The 14389-nt window shown below is 46.2% G+C and overlaps 1 protein-coding gene across 1 annotated transcript in view; it reads left to right on the forward strand.

Moving 5' to 3' along the window:
* The window catches only part of CBWD3 (COBW domain containing 3), a 51413-nt gene that overhangs the window by 24448 nt on the left and 12576 nt on the right, over positions 1-14389 (forward strand). The window contains 2 exon segments of the mRNA XM_045020498.1: positions 1134-1190; positions 11797-11848. Of these exon segments, the coding sequence (XP_044876433.1) occupies positions 1134-1190; positions 11797-11848 (109 nt within the window).

The raw sequence follows: 14389 nt of genomic DNA on the forward strand, positions 1-14389 counted from the left end.
CGGAGATCAAGAATTTCTGCAAAAATTGTTCAGCTATTTCTCAGAACAAAGTTAGGGATAATCCATAGATTTGCCCCTGTTTTTACCAAACAAAACAAACAAACCACTTTTGCAGCTGTGTTGTTGAGAAGCTCTAGCACCACACTTTCAAGCCAGGACCTCAAGTTTGGAAGAGGAGTTGCCTTGGCTTGGGGGTGTGCCTTTTGCTGTCCTCATGAAATTCCACCCAAATTTGGCCAAGTTATGAACCTTTTGAAAATCTGTTTTCACATGCTCAGGACAGATTTGTTAGTTTGGCAACTAAATTCTTCAGAATCCAATTCTAGTGAGTATGCTCTAGGCCATAGCTGCAGAGTCTGAGTAGGACTTTCCCTACAGTTGTTCTTCCTGGCTCCACACCAGGGCTTGATGTGCTGGAGACAGGAACGAAGACCTGAGGTCCTGGGACATGGGGTAAGAACAGGCTGGAGAAGTCTGGGGCAGAAAGGGTCTGTCAATCTTGGGGGTAGAGGAAAATAAGGGCTGAAGGGTTTGAAACCACTAGATAAACTCCTCTGAGAACCTGGAATAGAACTTGAGGATTCCTGAATTTCAGCATTCCTGTGCTGTCAGCAAACAGCTGTGAAACTCGTTAAAATGTTTGCCTCATCTCCCTTTAGTGACTAGAGCACATAGAAGATCTAAAGGTTCCAGCCCAGCAGCTGACCCATGTGGGATTATGTTTCCACATGATGCAGATTGTTTTGTTTTTAGTTTTCACTTTGTGTTTTTAAAAATCTGGGAAACAACATGCAAAAAATATATGGAAAGTATGTTATGGTTGAAAAGTCAAGTCAGGCCCCTTGTTCATTTATATTATGATAAGTCTTTAATTACGTGATTTAATACTATTTTTTCCACTGGAAACCTATTTAAAAATGCAACAAAAGAATCATAGCAATAGCCTGCTTTGAGACAATTATCTAATACCTTTACATCTGGTGAATGAAGTCATTCAAATAGCTTTGTGTCTGTCAAACATCACAAGCCTGTGTTGTAGTTGAACTTTTTGCATTATTGTTTACTACTATAAAATATTTAAGTTGAGAAAAGTATGAAGACTGTTTTTTATGGGTTTATTTTTTTTCTTTTAGAGTTGATCTCTGTGAAGTTTTAGACCTGCATGCTTTTGACAGCTTATCTGGGATAAGGTACAGTATAACTTAAAATCTTTATTTTAGCAATTGATTACACAGGAAATCATAAGAAATGGTTGCACTAAATAGATGCTATCACTTTAAGGTTGCAACTGAGTTTCCGTTATAAACCAGATTTTGGCCTCTTGTCTAAAATGCTTAGTTGATCTTCACTTTAATAACCTAGGAGTGAGGTACATTTTTTTAAAAAAAAAAAACATTTTGAAGTGAATTGAACAAGGAGATGTTATATTTAGAGAACCTAAAAGTTAACTACAGCCAAATGTTATAATTCTTGACGTCTGATTTGTGTCCATTTATTCATTTGCGTAGTGACACAAATCAGACGTCAAGAATTATAACATTCAAAAACCATTCAGAGAACATGTCAGCCTCCCTGGTCACTCAATTACAGACATCAAAGTCGCAATACTCCAACAAAAAAACTTCAAAAACAGACTCTAAGAAGAAACTGCAGAACTGGAATTAATTTGCAAACTGGACACCATTAAATTAGGCTTGAATAAAGACTGCGTGTGGATGGGTCATTACACACAGTAAAAATATTTCCCCATGCTAAAATTTCCCCCCTACTGTTACTCACACTTGCTTGTCAATTGTTGGAAATGGGCCACCCTGATTATCACTACAAAAGTTTTTGGTTTTTTTCTCCTGCAGATAATAGCCCACCGTAATTGATTACTCTTGTTCTTCTTCGACTGCTTGCTCATATCAATTCCAGTTAGGTGTGTGCATGCACCATGTGCACGGATGTCAGAAACTTTTTCCCTAGCAGCTACCCGTTGGGCCGGCTGGGGAGCCCCTGGAGTGGCGCCGATATGGCCCTATATAAGACCCTGCCGGCCCGACCCCCATTCAGTTCCTTCTTACCGCCCTTGATGGTTGTTGGAACAGAGGCCTTTTGTTTATCAAGTGTTCCACTAATCCCTAGCTTTCTCTTAGTAGTTACCTGTGTTAGTTAATTGTTGATAGCTATCTTAGTGTTAAGTGTAGTTTAGTAGTTGGGGGCAGTTCCACCCTTCAACAACTGCCCTGCAGGGCTCTGGGGCATGCCGTCCCACGGCTTCAAACCCAGCAGTTCTTGTAACAAACCAATGCCCACGGGCAATCCCCACGACTCCTGCCTTAGGTGTCTGGGGGAGGGCTATAAGGCTGACAAGTATAAGATCTGGAAAGCATTCAAGCCCCAAACAAAGAAAAGAGGGAAATCTGCCTAAGCAACTCCTCATGGAGTCTGCATTGCGTCCCTCCCAAGACACGGGACCAAGCGCCTCGTTGCGCAGTGTTCCCCCAATGGTACCAGCCACATCGCAAAAGATCCTGCGCCCGCCTCGGGACCAACGGTCTTCTGGGCCCCAAAAACATCCACCCTGGCACCACTCCCACTCCCCGGTCGCTTGAAAAAAGTAAGCCTTGGAAGGACCCTCCATTGGGCCCGAAGCGGTTGCTGCGGCCCCAGCCGAGCAAACTTTGGACCAGGCCTGTATACTTGACAAAGCCACTAGACCTCAGTCTGCTCATGCCAGTCCCGCACCACAAGGGACCTTACAAGTGGAAGAGGTTATATTGCCTTCCACTCCAGATACTTTTGAGGCCGCCAGAGGGCTCATCGAAATGACAGCACCGGTGTTCCCGATTCAAGCACTGGCTCCGGCCCGAGTCCTGGTACTGTTTGGGGGCAAACCGGCGATGTTCGGACTTTTAGCTCTCAGACCAGCATCTCCACCCCACCCTGAGTTCCCGGCATCGTTCTGAGTCCCCGCACCGCTCCACCTACCGGTCTGATTCAAGACACCGGTTAAACTCGCGGCGCTTGTCCCGCAGCCATGACCTTCGGAACCGTTCACGCTCAAGGTTGTCGTCGACTGCCAGAACATGGTCCCGCTCGAGGTCCAGATCGTGCTCGCCAACCTCGCGGCACCAATCCTCTTCACAGCACCGCTCCCCGACACGGCACTGCTCTTCAACATGGCACCGGTCGTGGTCACAGTCAGCATTGACGCCGATCACCGGACGGCCCTCATCCGTCAAGGGACTCGGTGCCCCCCTCGCTCCATTCACACACCGCTCCCCCTTGGCCGTCACACTCCCAATCCCCTTCCAGTAGCTTCAGGGGCCTCGGACATTCCCCAGTCAGGCCCAAGAAGCCTTGGTCATGACCCACTGGCAACCCCAGTAGCAATTTTGGACCCCCTGGGCATATCATCAGGCCCATGGCGCCCCTCCCGTGGCCCGCCCTTCAACACAATCAGACGCCCGGCCTCCTGAGGTGACCCTTAGCCACCCTCCTCCAGACCTGGAGCAACCCGTGGAGTCAGCACCTGTGGTAGGGGCTACCCCAGGCGACCAGGAAGATCTGGTGGCCTTTCACTACGGATCACGAACCAGCTTGCGATCCTCAGTAGATATAATTTCAACTCGTGGTCTGTGGTCCTTTTAAGTTCCAAGACTTTCTCCCTGCAGAGGCTCATACAGAACTGAGGGCCATTTTGCCGAGGAGGGCAAGTTAGTAGCTTGAACCTCCCTTCAGGGTTCCCTCGATGCTACAGACGCAGCTGCACACACTCTGGCATACGACATCGCCATGCGTCAGTATGCCTGGCTCTAGTCTTCAGGTCTTCTGCCTGAGGTGCAACACACCATACAAGATCTCCCCTTTGATGGCTAGGGCCTGTTTGCAGAGCAAACAGATTCCCACCTGCATACCCTGAAGGATACAAGAAATACTATTAAATCCTTGGGCATGCATATCCTGGCTACTTAAAGAAAGCCGTTTAAGCCCCAGACCATGCAACAGTGCCCCTTCCCACCTAGACCCAGGCAGGACTTCTCATGTCGGAGAAGCAGGTACCCTCAGCATAGACCATCACGTCCCCACGTCCCATCCGCCCCCCTCCCCCTCCCCCCCCCCCCGGCAGGGTCAAGGGCAATCCAAGCCACCTCTGGGCCCTAAGCATCCATTTTGAAGGTACACTCGAGGACGGACTACCAGCTCACATCCCGGACAATTAACCCTTTCTGAACCATCTGTCCCATTTCTAGCATGCCTGGTCCCTCATTACATTGGACCGTTCGGTCCTCCGCACAGTACAGGCGGGATATTCTATCCATTTCTGTTCCACACAGACCCCTCCCCGTCCCTCTTCAGGGACCCTTCTCACAAGCAACTCCTCATCCAGGAGGTACAACCCCTCCTTGCCCTAGGGGCAGTAGAGGAAGTGCCTCGAGTAATGGGGCAAGGGATTCTACTCCCGCTACTTCCTCGTCCCCAAGGCAAAAGGATATGATATGAAAGACGCTTACTTTCACATTTCGATTACCCAGCCCCACAGATGTTTTCTCCATTTCGTGATGAACAAGACACACTATCAGTTCACAGCCCTCCTTTTGGGCTTGTGCACAACCCCTCACGTCTTCATCAAGTGTATGGCGGTCATGGCAGCCTTTCTTCGCCGACACCACGTGCACGTCTCCCGTACCTCGACAACTGGCTTATATGGGGCTGGTCTCACCAACAAGTCTGGTCTCAAGTGCAACTGGTCGTGGACAAGTTCAGTTGCTTGGGCATCATGCTAAACGTCAGCAAATCTGTCCTCTTCCCTACCCAGACAGTAGAGTTCATCGGGGCAGTCCTGGACGCAAACCAAGCGCAAGCTTTCCTCCCGGAGGCCTGGCGCCTGGCTATAGCAAGCATAGTTACCAGCCTCTGCAGGTTTCCCACCACCACAGCAAGGCAGTGTCTCAGGTTGCTGGGTCACATGGCATCCTGTCCTACATAGTGCAACATGCCAGACTAAGACTTAGGCTTCTCCAGGCGTCGGTATATCGACCAGACCGCAACAATCTGGATAATCGTGCTCACGGTCCCAAGATGCATACGCGACCCCCTATGTTGGTGGCTGGATCCCCGTATGGTGGGTGCCGGGGTCCTGTTTCGTCCCCCTCAACCCACCCTGACCCTGGTTACAGACGCATCTGCTCTGGGATGGGGGGTGCACCTCGGGAGTCTGACAACGCAGGGTGTATGGCACGAAAAAGAGCTGTCCCTGCACATCAATATCAAGGAGTTGAAGGTGATTCACCTTGCGTGCCAAGCATTCCTTCCCCGCTTACAAAACTGTTGTGTAGCAGTCCTAACAGACATCACCACGGCCATGTTCTGCCTAAACAAACAAGGCGGAGCCCGGTCATCGCTGCCCTGCCAAGAAGCCCCCCTTCTGTGGGAATTCTGTTTAGCCCACTCCATCACCCTTCAGGCCTCATACCTGCTGGGTGTCCAGAACGTATGACGGACAGCTTGAGCAGGCGTTTTCTCACGCATGAATGGTCGATTCCCCTGGACATCATTCACTCTGTTTTCCGCATTTGGGAGTTTCCCCGAATCAACTTGTTTGCTTCATGGACCAACAGGAAGTGCCCAGCCTTCTGCTCCTTCCAGGGTCACAGCCCGGGCTCAATTGCAGATGCCTTCCTGATCACGTGGTTGGACCAACTGCTTTACGCCTTCCCGCCATTTCTGCTGGTCCACAAGGTGCTCCTCAAGGTCCACCAGGACAAGGCGGACGTCATACTGGTGGTCCCTGCCTGGCCACGCCGGTGTTGGTACCTTATCCTGCTGGACCTGTCAATTCCGAGCTCCCCTACGTCTACCTCTCAGCTCCGACCTCATTTTGCGGAGCTACGGTCGTCTCCTACACCCGGACCTTCAGTTGCTCCACTTCACGGCCTCATGATTGAACCAGGCTGAGCATGTCTGTTCGGACTCGGTAAGATGGGTGCTCCTGGAAAGTCACACGCCTTCGACTAGACTTACGTACAAAGCTAAATGGAAAAGGTTTTCCAGTTGGTGCACTCAGAGGCAGGTGTCCCCTCTCCAGGCTTCAATCCCATGCATCCTAGACAACCTCATGTTCTTGAAGGACCAGCACCTAGCTTTTGGATCCCTTAAGGTTCACCTTGCAGCCATTTCTGCATTCCACCCAGAGCGTCTAGGCGCTCTGTGTTTGCACACCCGGTTGTGCAGCGTTTCCTCAAAGGCTTGGGAAAAAATCCATCCTCCAACGAAGCTGTCTGTGCCTGCCTGGGACCTTACCTTGGTTCTTTCCTGCCCTATGGGCCCTCCTTTTGAGCCACTGGCCTCCTGCTCACGTCTCTATCTTTCCTGGAAGGTTGCCTTCCTAGTGGCCATCACTTCGGCACGTCGGGTGTCTGAGCTACAGGCCCTCACGTGTGAACCACCTTATACCATTTTTCATAAAGATAAAGTTCAGCTGAGACCTCACCCAGCTTTCCTGCCAAAAGTGGTGTCCCGTTTCCATGTAAGTCAGGATATTTTCCTGCTGTTTTTTACCCAAAACCACATGCCGACCTTCGGGAACAACACCTCCATTCGCTGGATGTTAGGAGGGCGCTCACCTTCTATATAGACCGAACAAAGCCATTCTGTAAGACAACCCAGTTGTTCTTTGCCATTGTGGAGCGGATGAAAGGCACACCGGTCTCCTCCTGGCAGATATCTTCATGGTTCACTGCGCGTATCCGTACCTGCTACAACTTGGCAAACGTCCCTCCGCCTGCTGTCATGGCTCACTCCATGAGAGCTCAGGCATCATCATCAGCCTTTCTAGCAAACATTCCTCTCCAGGAAATCTGCAGGGCTGCCACGTGGGCCTCGGTGCACACCTTCACGTCCCACTACGCCAGGCGCCACTCCAGGGGGCTCCCCAGCCGGCCCGACGGGTATCTGCTAGGGAAAAAGTTTCCGACATCCGTGCACATGGCGTGCGCACACACCTAACTGGATATGATATGAGCAACACATCTCGAAGAACAACAGTTACAGAAAGGTGAGTAACCATTTTTTATAGTTGGTATGGCAACACCCATTTTTTCATGTTCTCTCTCTGTGTGTGTGTGTGTGTGTGTGTGTATGTATATATATATATATATATATATAATCTTCCTACTGTATTTTCCACTGCATGCATCCGATGAACTGGGTTTTAGCCCACAAAAGCTTATGCTCAAATAAATGTTAGTCTCTAAGGCGTTACAAGTACTTCTCAAATAAGGCTCTCAAATTACCTTAACTCTGCTCCCACATAATAATGCCTACAGAAAATCAGACTATATTACCTTACCTATCCATAAAATAAAGTTTAATTTTATCAGTGCTCACAATTAGGTTGTCTTAATTAACTAGATTGTCTGAATATAATTAAGGCTAAGATTTTTGTCATGGATATTTTTAGAAAAAGTCACAGGTCCCAGGCAATAAAGAAAAATTCAGGGAAGCCTGTGACCTGTCCCTGACTTTTACTAAAAATATTCATGATAAAATGAGTAGGGATTGGGCAGCTGCGGGATTGCTGGGGGTTCTGGGGCCCCACCATCTGTGGGGTCTGAGAGCTACAGGGTCCCCACCCTGTCACCAGTGACAGAGGGAAGCTACGGGATCCCCTTACCTCCCCCTCACCCCCCCCCCAGCGGCGGGGAGCTGCAGGAAACCCACTGCAACCACTGCAGTGGGGAGCTGCAGGGTCCTCCTGCCACCATAGGGTGGGCCGGGGGCTGCAGGGGTCCCCTCACGTGGTGGAAGCAGGGAGGCGGCTGGGAGCTGCAGGGTACTCCCGCTCCCCATGGCAGCTGAGAGCTTAGGGGCCACTAGCTTAGGGACTGCTACCTCAGGTGGCAGGGGTACCTCACAGCTCCCTGCCGCTGCAGGAGGCGTTGGGACCCTGCAGCTCCCAGCGACCAGGTCTGAAGTCACAGATTCCATGACTTCTGCAATCTCCGTGGGAAAAAAACATAGCCTTAATCATAAGGTCGGATTGGCATCTTGCAGTGTAGCCCAGCCCAAGTAAGAGACAGCATATACCTGTGCTGCCCCAGGAACAAGGCAGGGATCAAGCTGTGATACTGAGTTATGATTAAGATCCTGCGACCCACTTGTTCCCAGGGGTGGCTCCAGGCCCCAGCATGCCAAGCGTGTGCTTGGGGCGGCAAGCCGCGGGGTGGGGGGGGCGCTCTGCCGGCGCCGTGAGGGCAGCAAGCAGGTTGCCTTCGGCGGCTTGCCTGCGGAGGGTCCGCTGGTCCTGCGGCTTTGGGAGGTTCACCGAAGCCGCGGGACCAGTGGACCCTCCGCAGGCAAACCACCGGAGGCAGCCTGCCTGCCGTGCTTGGGGCGGCAAAATCCCTAGAGCTGCCCTTGCTTACTCCATTGAGGAAGTAAAACTGCAAGAGTCCTTTTCCTGACACAGCTTACTCTCTCTCCACCACTGCTTAGCTGGCCAGCATCTTGTGGGGGTGGAAGCCAGGATTCAGTCCATTCCTTGCACCTGCATGGAAGGGAGGAATAGCAGCCCACTGGCAGCTGCTCTCCTTCCATACAGGGTGTAGATCCTTACACCCATTTACTCTTTGAAGGTTCATAGCTGGGCTCAGAATTGAGCCCATTGAGTTACGCTGTGTTACAGCTTTCTTTGTGTTCTTACATTTGTATTTTTTTTGTAAAGCACACAATCTATAATTAGACACATTAGAGCACTTGCACGCAAAGAACAAAAGTGTACAATGACAAATTACCACACTTTATATTGGAGACATATGCATGAAACCATAGAACCAGTTTCTGAGTTGTGCATTTTAGGTAAGCTACATGCAAAGTAGGTGATGGCAAACTGACATTTGTATAGGGACAGAGTTGAGGGAGCATGGATTACTTTATTTGAGACATTCGTTCTGAATTTCCTGAGTTTCTAATGTTTGAAAGTGTGTTTTTACCTCTAGCATTCTTGAAAAGTAAAATGTGTACTCAAACTACTGATATAAGCCTGAACCCGAACTAAGGCTTTGTGTTAAAATCATACTGTACTTCATTTTGAATATTTCTTCTACAATTAAAATTGTGACATTTAAGTCACAATTCTAACAAGCCATGTTATTTGGTAATGCATCTGAGTGATCAGCATTTGTTTTTATTTTCATACACTGAGTTGACAAGTAATACAGTTGTACCTCTTTCCCCTGTAATACACAATGTGGATGAAGACGAAAAAATGACACAAGAAAAGCAAAAGTGCAAGATGTGTAAAAATATTTTATTTATTTAACATGGTTTTCTTATACCTTCTTTGCCCCATTCAGCACTTCTCCTCCTTTAAATAATTTATAATCAAGTGAGAATAGATTTTACAGGTAAACTTAAATCTAAAGTGAGAGACCATTGAGGGCTCTAAGCACAGTAAATTACTGCATAAGCCTTTTCTCTGTTGGGTTAGAAATGAGTCTGAGCCACAAAAGTCCAATTCAAATTTTGAACCCCCCAAAATTTGGGGTTGTTCTGACCCATCTTTCCTGGAGATGTGAGGCCACAACATAAATTTTTACTATGGCCAAAGACTCTACATTTGAACCTACATTAGTCCTTATTGGATTATCCTGCACCACAAAACATACAATTTGATGTTCTGTGTTTGAAAGGACTGGGACTGAAGTAACAGAGGTGTCTCATGTTAGGAATTGTAACAAGGTGCTGGCCTAAGAGGCACTGAACCAGCCCCCGTTAGCTCAGCTCCTGCTACCTCAGCTCCCATTAAGGGGAGTAATTGGAGCTGGCAGAGTATGGCTCATTAAAGGGCTGCAAGGTAATCACCTGTGAGCTTTATGGGGAGGAGGCCTATAAAGCTAGCAGGAAGAAACAGGAAAGGGGGACAGGAAAGGGAGGAGTTAGGGATCACTGTTTCCACCTAGCTACAGGAGCTAGCTATCCCCCAGGTGGCTACCTGAGTAGTATTGAAGTGTACATAACTGCATATAGATGGTGGTGGAAATGCACACAGGGAAATAAAAGGCACTGGAGTTTGCAAAAGACTGGTCTCCACAAGTTGTACCACAAGTGAGGAAGGGCTCGTCTACACGAATTAATTTGATTAGCAGAGCCGGAAGGGAGCTGGCACATAGTATATCTTGTTTTAGTAAATGCTACAGGTCCTTTCTCCTGCCCCGTGCCCTAATAACTTTAAAAACATGATTTAAAGTAGAGAAAGGACTACATTGATTTTTTTGCCTTGTGTTCTTAGTGATACTGTTTGGATGACTCAGTTTGCCCTTCATTTTGACATAAAAGTTGGCTGAGAGTTGATTTATTGCATTTTTAGAGTACTAAAGTGAACACTTGTTGCAAATAATAATAATGGTTTTGAAATAACTGTATTTTTGTTAGCTGTCTGTGCATATGTTAGAACTAAGATATGTAAACTCTCCATGTATTTTGCCATTTGAGCATAAATTTAACTTGTATAGTAGTTTAATGCTTTGATTTATTTTAAGAATGAGTCCCTTTTTTAGTCTTTGTCCCTTTTGTTTTTATTTACAGTAGCAAATGTCATCAAGTAATCAAAAGATCCTTTCCATTTACTGTGTTCGGGTTATGGAAACGACACTGCCAAACATAATTTCATAGCTATAAACAAGTAAAATTGAATTATTGGTACTTGATTCCTCCTTTTACATTAGATGTATTGTATAGTTGCAAAACAGAGAAAATCCTTCAAAGATTAACCAGCTGGGAAGGATTAAACTTGACACCCTCCATATCATGACCCCTGGGGTGACTAATTCACTCCAACAGCTTGTCTACACACAAACTTTCCCCCTCCCCTCTTTTAAACTCACTCTTACCTATTTACCCCTCACTGTTCTTAAAACTTTGCAGATGTTTTGTTTTGAAGTCCTTGGCCTCCCTGTAGTTGAATATATATGCTACAATTGTTGAAGACATAATCTGCTGGAAAATGTTTATCTGCATTCTGTCTCACAGCGTAACAGCAGTGCCTTTTACAATTTCCCTCCACCCCACGTGAAGCATTCTGAAAGTGTAGGTAGATATAAATATATAGGCAATATTTTTCTTAAAATAAGATTTAGGAAAGCCAAGATGTATAAAGAAGGCACTTGATGGAGGAAGTATTTTTTGCCTATGAAAAATTCTGTATATATCATCAAATCATTGTTTACATGATCTGTATTAGTGATCACTGATCCAATTCTCAGTCAGAATGGTGATGGCAAGACTGTTACTTTTTTTCCCCCCTGGCTTTTTCTATGCTGTATCTCAAAAAATTGTCTCTTTCATTCAATTGTTGCTTCTCCAGCATGCTTGACCATACTCTGGCCATCTTTTGCATAGATTACTACTACCTTTTCTTCTCTGGTCTCCCTGATTCTCATATGACTCTCATCACATCTGTTCAGTGTGCTGTAATTAAAGTAATTTCCATGCCTGCTGCTATGTATTATAAAATGTGTGTATGGGTTTATGTATATGTATAGGTGATCAAAACACACTTTGAGATAAGTTTTATAGGTGCACATTACTGTAGAATTGCATATATATCTCAAAGTAAAACTAAGTACGACAATATTTTAAATATAATTTTTACTATTTTGTCCTACTTGTTAGTGTAAAATTCAGTCTGTACTAGATAATGCTTCATTTATGTTCCTTGTAGTCCTTTTGATACTTTAGTAACACAAAGTAGCTAAGTGTTTGACTCTGGTACTCTAAGACAATGCAAGGTTCAAGTTTACTTGTTTTCAGTTTGCAGAAAAAGCTGCAGCATGTGCAGACTACACACCCACACCTAGATAAGGTAACTTCTAAACCTGCTACATTAAACTTTCTAACCAAATCCATTGGAGTAATTGCTGCATGTTAGGCATTGCATACTAATCAAATGATCTATAGTGGGTATTAACTAAGTGATAATGTATTAAGGAATAATTTGAATATACATGCATTGTTCTGCATGGATGTGCTTTATTATATTGAACTAAATATATACAGTGGGCCATATTTTCAAAAGTGGCTTGCAAACAATCATGTAAATAACTTTTACTCACATGAGTAGCCTCATTGAAATAAATGACTCATGAATAAAATTACTCATGTGCAGGACTGGGCCCTAGGTTGTAGTAATTATTTTTCACATGCGTATTTTGTGCACCCAAACAGTATAAATTGGGGTAGTTGGGCACCAAGTTATGCACGTATACATTTAGAATCTTGGTTACAGCTGACATATTAGCCCAATATGTGTAAATTTTCTTACATAGATGCTTGCAATTTGTTTTACAAGGAAAAACTGTATAATTGTGCATTTATAACTCTGGACTAGAATCTGCCCTAATTTAGGTCTTCATCCTGCCAACACTTATGTACATGATTATTTAACTATTATGAGTACTTCCATTGAAGTTAATAGGATTGCTCATGGTAGTAAAACTAAGCATGTGCTTAATGGACTATTCACATTAGTAAAACTAAGCACATATAGAGTTTGTAGGATCAAGGCTTTACTTTTTGGCGTGTAAGTCAGGGCAGAATTTGACCCTCTGTCTAGTACACAGTTAGAATTGTCATTGTTGCATTTTTAACAATAGGAAGTGGTTCATTATTACCTCTTAGATCAGTGGTTCTCAAACTTTTGTACTGGTGACCCCTTTCACATAGCAAGCTTCTGATTGCAACCCACCCCCTTATAAATTAAAAACACTATTTATGTATTTAACGCTATTATAAATGCTGGAGGCAAAGCGGGGTTTGGGTGGAGGCTGACAGCTCGCGACCCCCCATGTAATATTCTTGAGACCCCTTGAGGGGTCCCGATCCCAGTTTGAGAACCACTGTCTTAAATTTTTCTTTTACTTGATTAATGGAAAATATAGTGTTGTTTTCTTTCTTAAACATTCCTAAACTAAAAATCAAATTGGGGGGTATGGGGGAGAAGCCCAGTTTATCACTGTTACAGAAATAGACCTATGTGTAATGTTGATAAGCACTGACAATGTGCTTGGTGCTATACAGCGCAAAAGTAGCTTGCAGTGTGAAGTCACAGAGAAGAGTGAAAGCTGAGAATTTTTTGTTTGTTGAGTATGTGGACATGTTCCCCAGAGAATCTTGTGGATATCATGGAGACATCCAAGTAAGATCATATAAAATATAATAGGGTTCTGAGCTAAGCATAACCCTTGAGCCTGTGCTCAAAATTATCCACTAAAATTTATAGAAAAACAAGTCCAGAACTCCTAATTTGCATATCCTCTGCTTGTTGCATAAGGAAGCAGAGGCAGCAGACTCTTCTAGAGGGCTGCTTTCTTTTCATATCAGCAGAAGAACACGTATTAAGCCAGGAGTGGGCAAACTTTTTGGTCTGAGGACCACATCGGGGAATAGAAATTGTATGGTGGGCCATGAATGCTCACAAAATTGGGGTTGGGGTCTGGGAGGGAGTGAGGGCTCTGGTTGGGGATGAGGAGTCTGGGGTGTAGGAGAGTGCTCTGGGCTGGGACCAAGGGGTGCGGAGGACGGGAGGGGGATCAGGGCTGGGGTAGAGGGTTGGGGTGTGGGGAGAGGCTCAGGGGTGCAGGCTCCGTGTGGCGCTTACCTCAAGCGGCTCCCAGAAGCAGTGGCATGTCCCTTCTCCAGCTCCTATGCATGGAGCGGCCCCCAACCCTCGGAGTCTATGGTGCGGCCCCTGACCCGGCGCCCCAGCTGGAGCGGGGCCAAGCCGTGTGGTGCGGCCCCTGCCGCAGCTAGAGTTCATGGGCAGCTTAAAATGGCTTGCGGGCCAGATCTGACCCACAGGGCGTAGTTTGCCCACCCCTGTATTAAGCTGATAAAATTGGTCTTTTGTCCTTAGACTAATTGCTCTACCTTTTTCTACATTGGGCAGCAGATGGCAAATGCAGTTCTTTCACCTACATCAGTCAAATCCTTTGGAATCTGGCTGGCTGATTGATGGAACTCCAACTTCAGTACCATCTTGCTTGGAGTTTTTGTCATCAATACTCTTATCTAACCCATGTATTATGAACAGCAAAGAACTTAAAAGTACAGTAGAATCCCATTTATCCAACCCGCCATTATACAGCTCTGTGCGTTAACCAAACAACCAGTGCACGCAGGTCCAGAAGTTGACGATCTCTCCTTTGGCCGCTAAATGGAGCTGCAGCCTCATACTTTCCCATTCTCCAAATTGTCTGAATTTTTGATCATTTGATCTGGCCCCTGTCCCAGTTAAATTGGATAAAGGGGGTTCTGCTGTAATGCTTATGGACCCCACCTTCAACCATTTTCCAACATGAAGTTCCCATCTGTAATTCCCCTCTGCCTCCTGTTTCCAAACTAGTTT

This window comes from Mauremys mutica, chromosome 6 (genome assembly GCF_020497125.1).
Source record: "Mauremys mutica isolate MM-2020 ecotype Southern chromosome 6, ASM2049712v1, whole genome shotgun sequence".
NCBI classification, from domain to species: Eukaryota; Metazoa; Chordata; order Testudines; family Geoemydidae; genus Mauremys; species Mauremys mutica.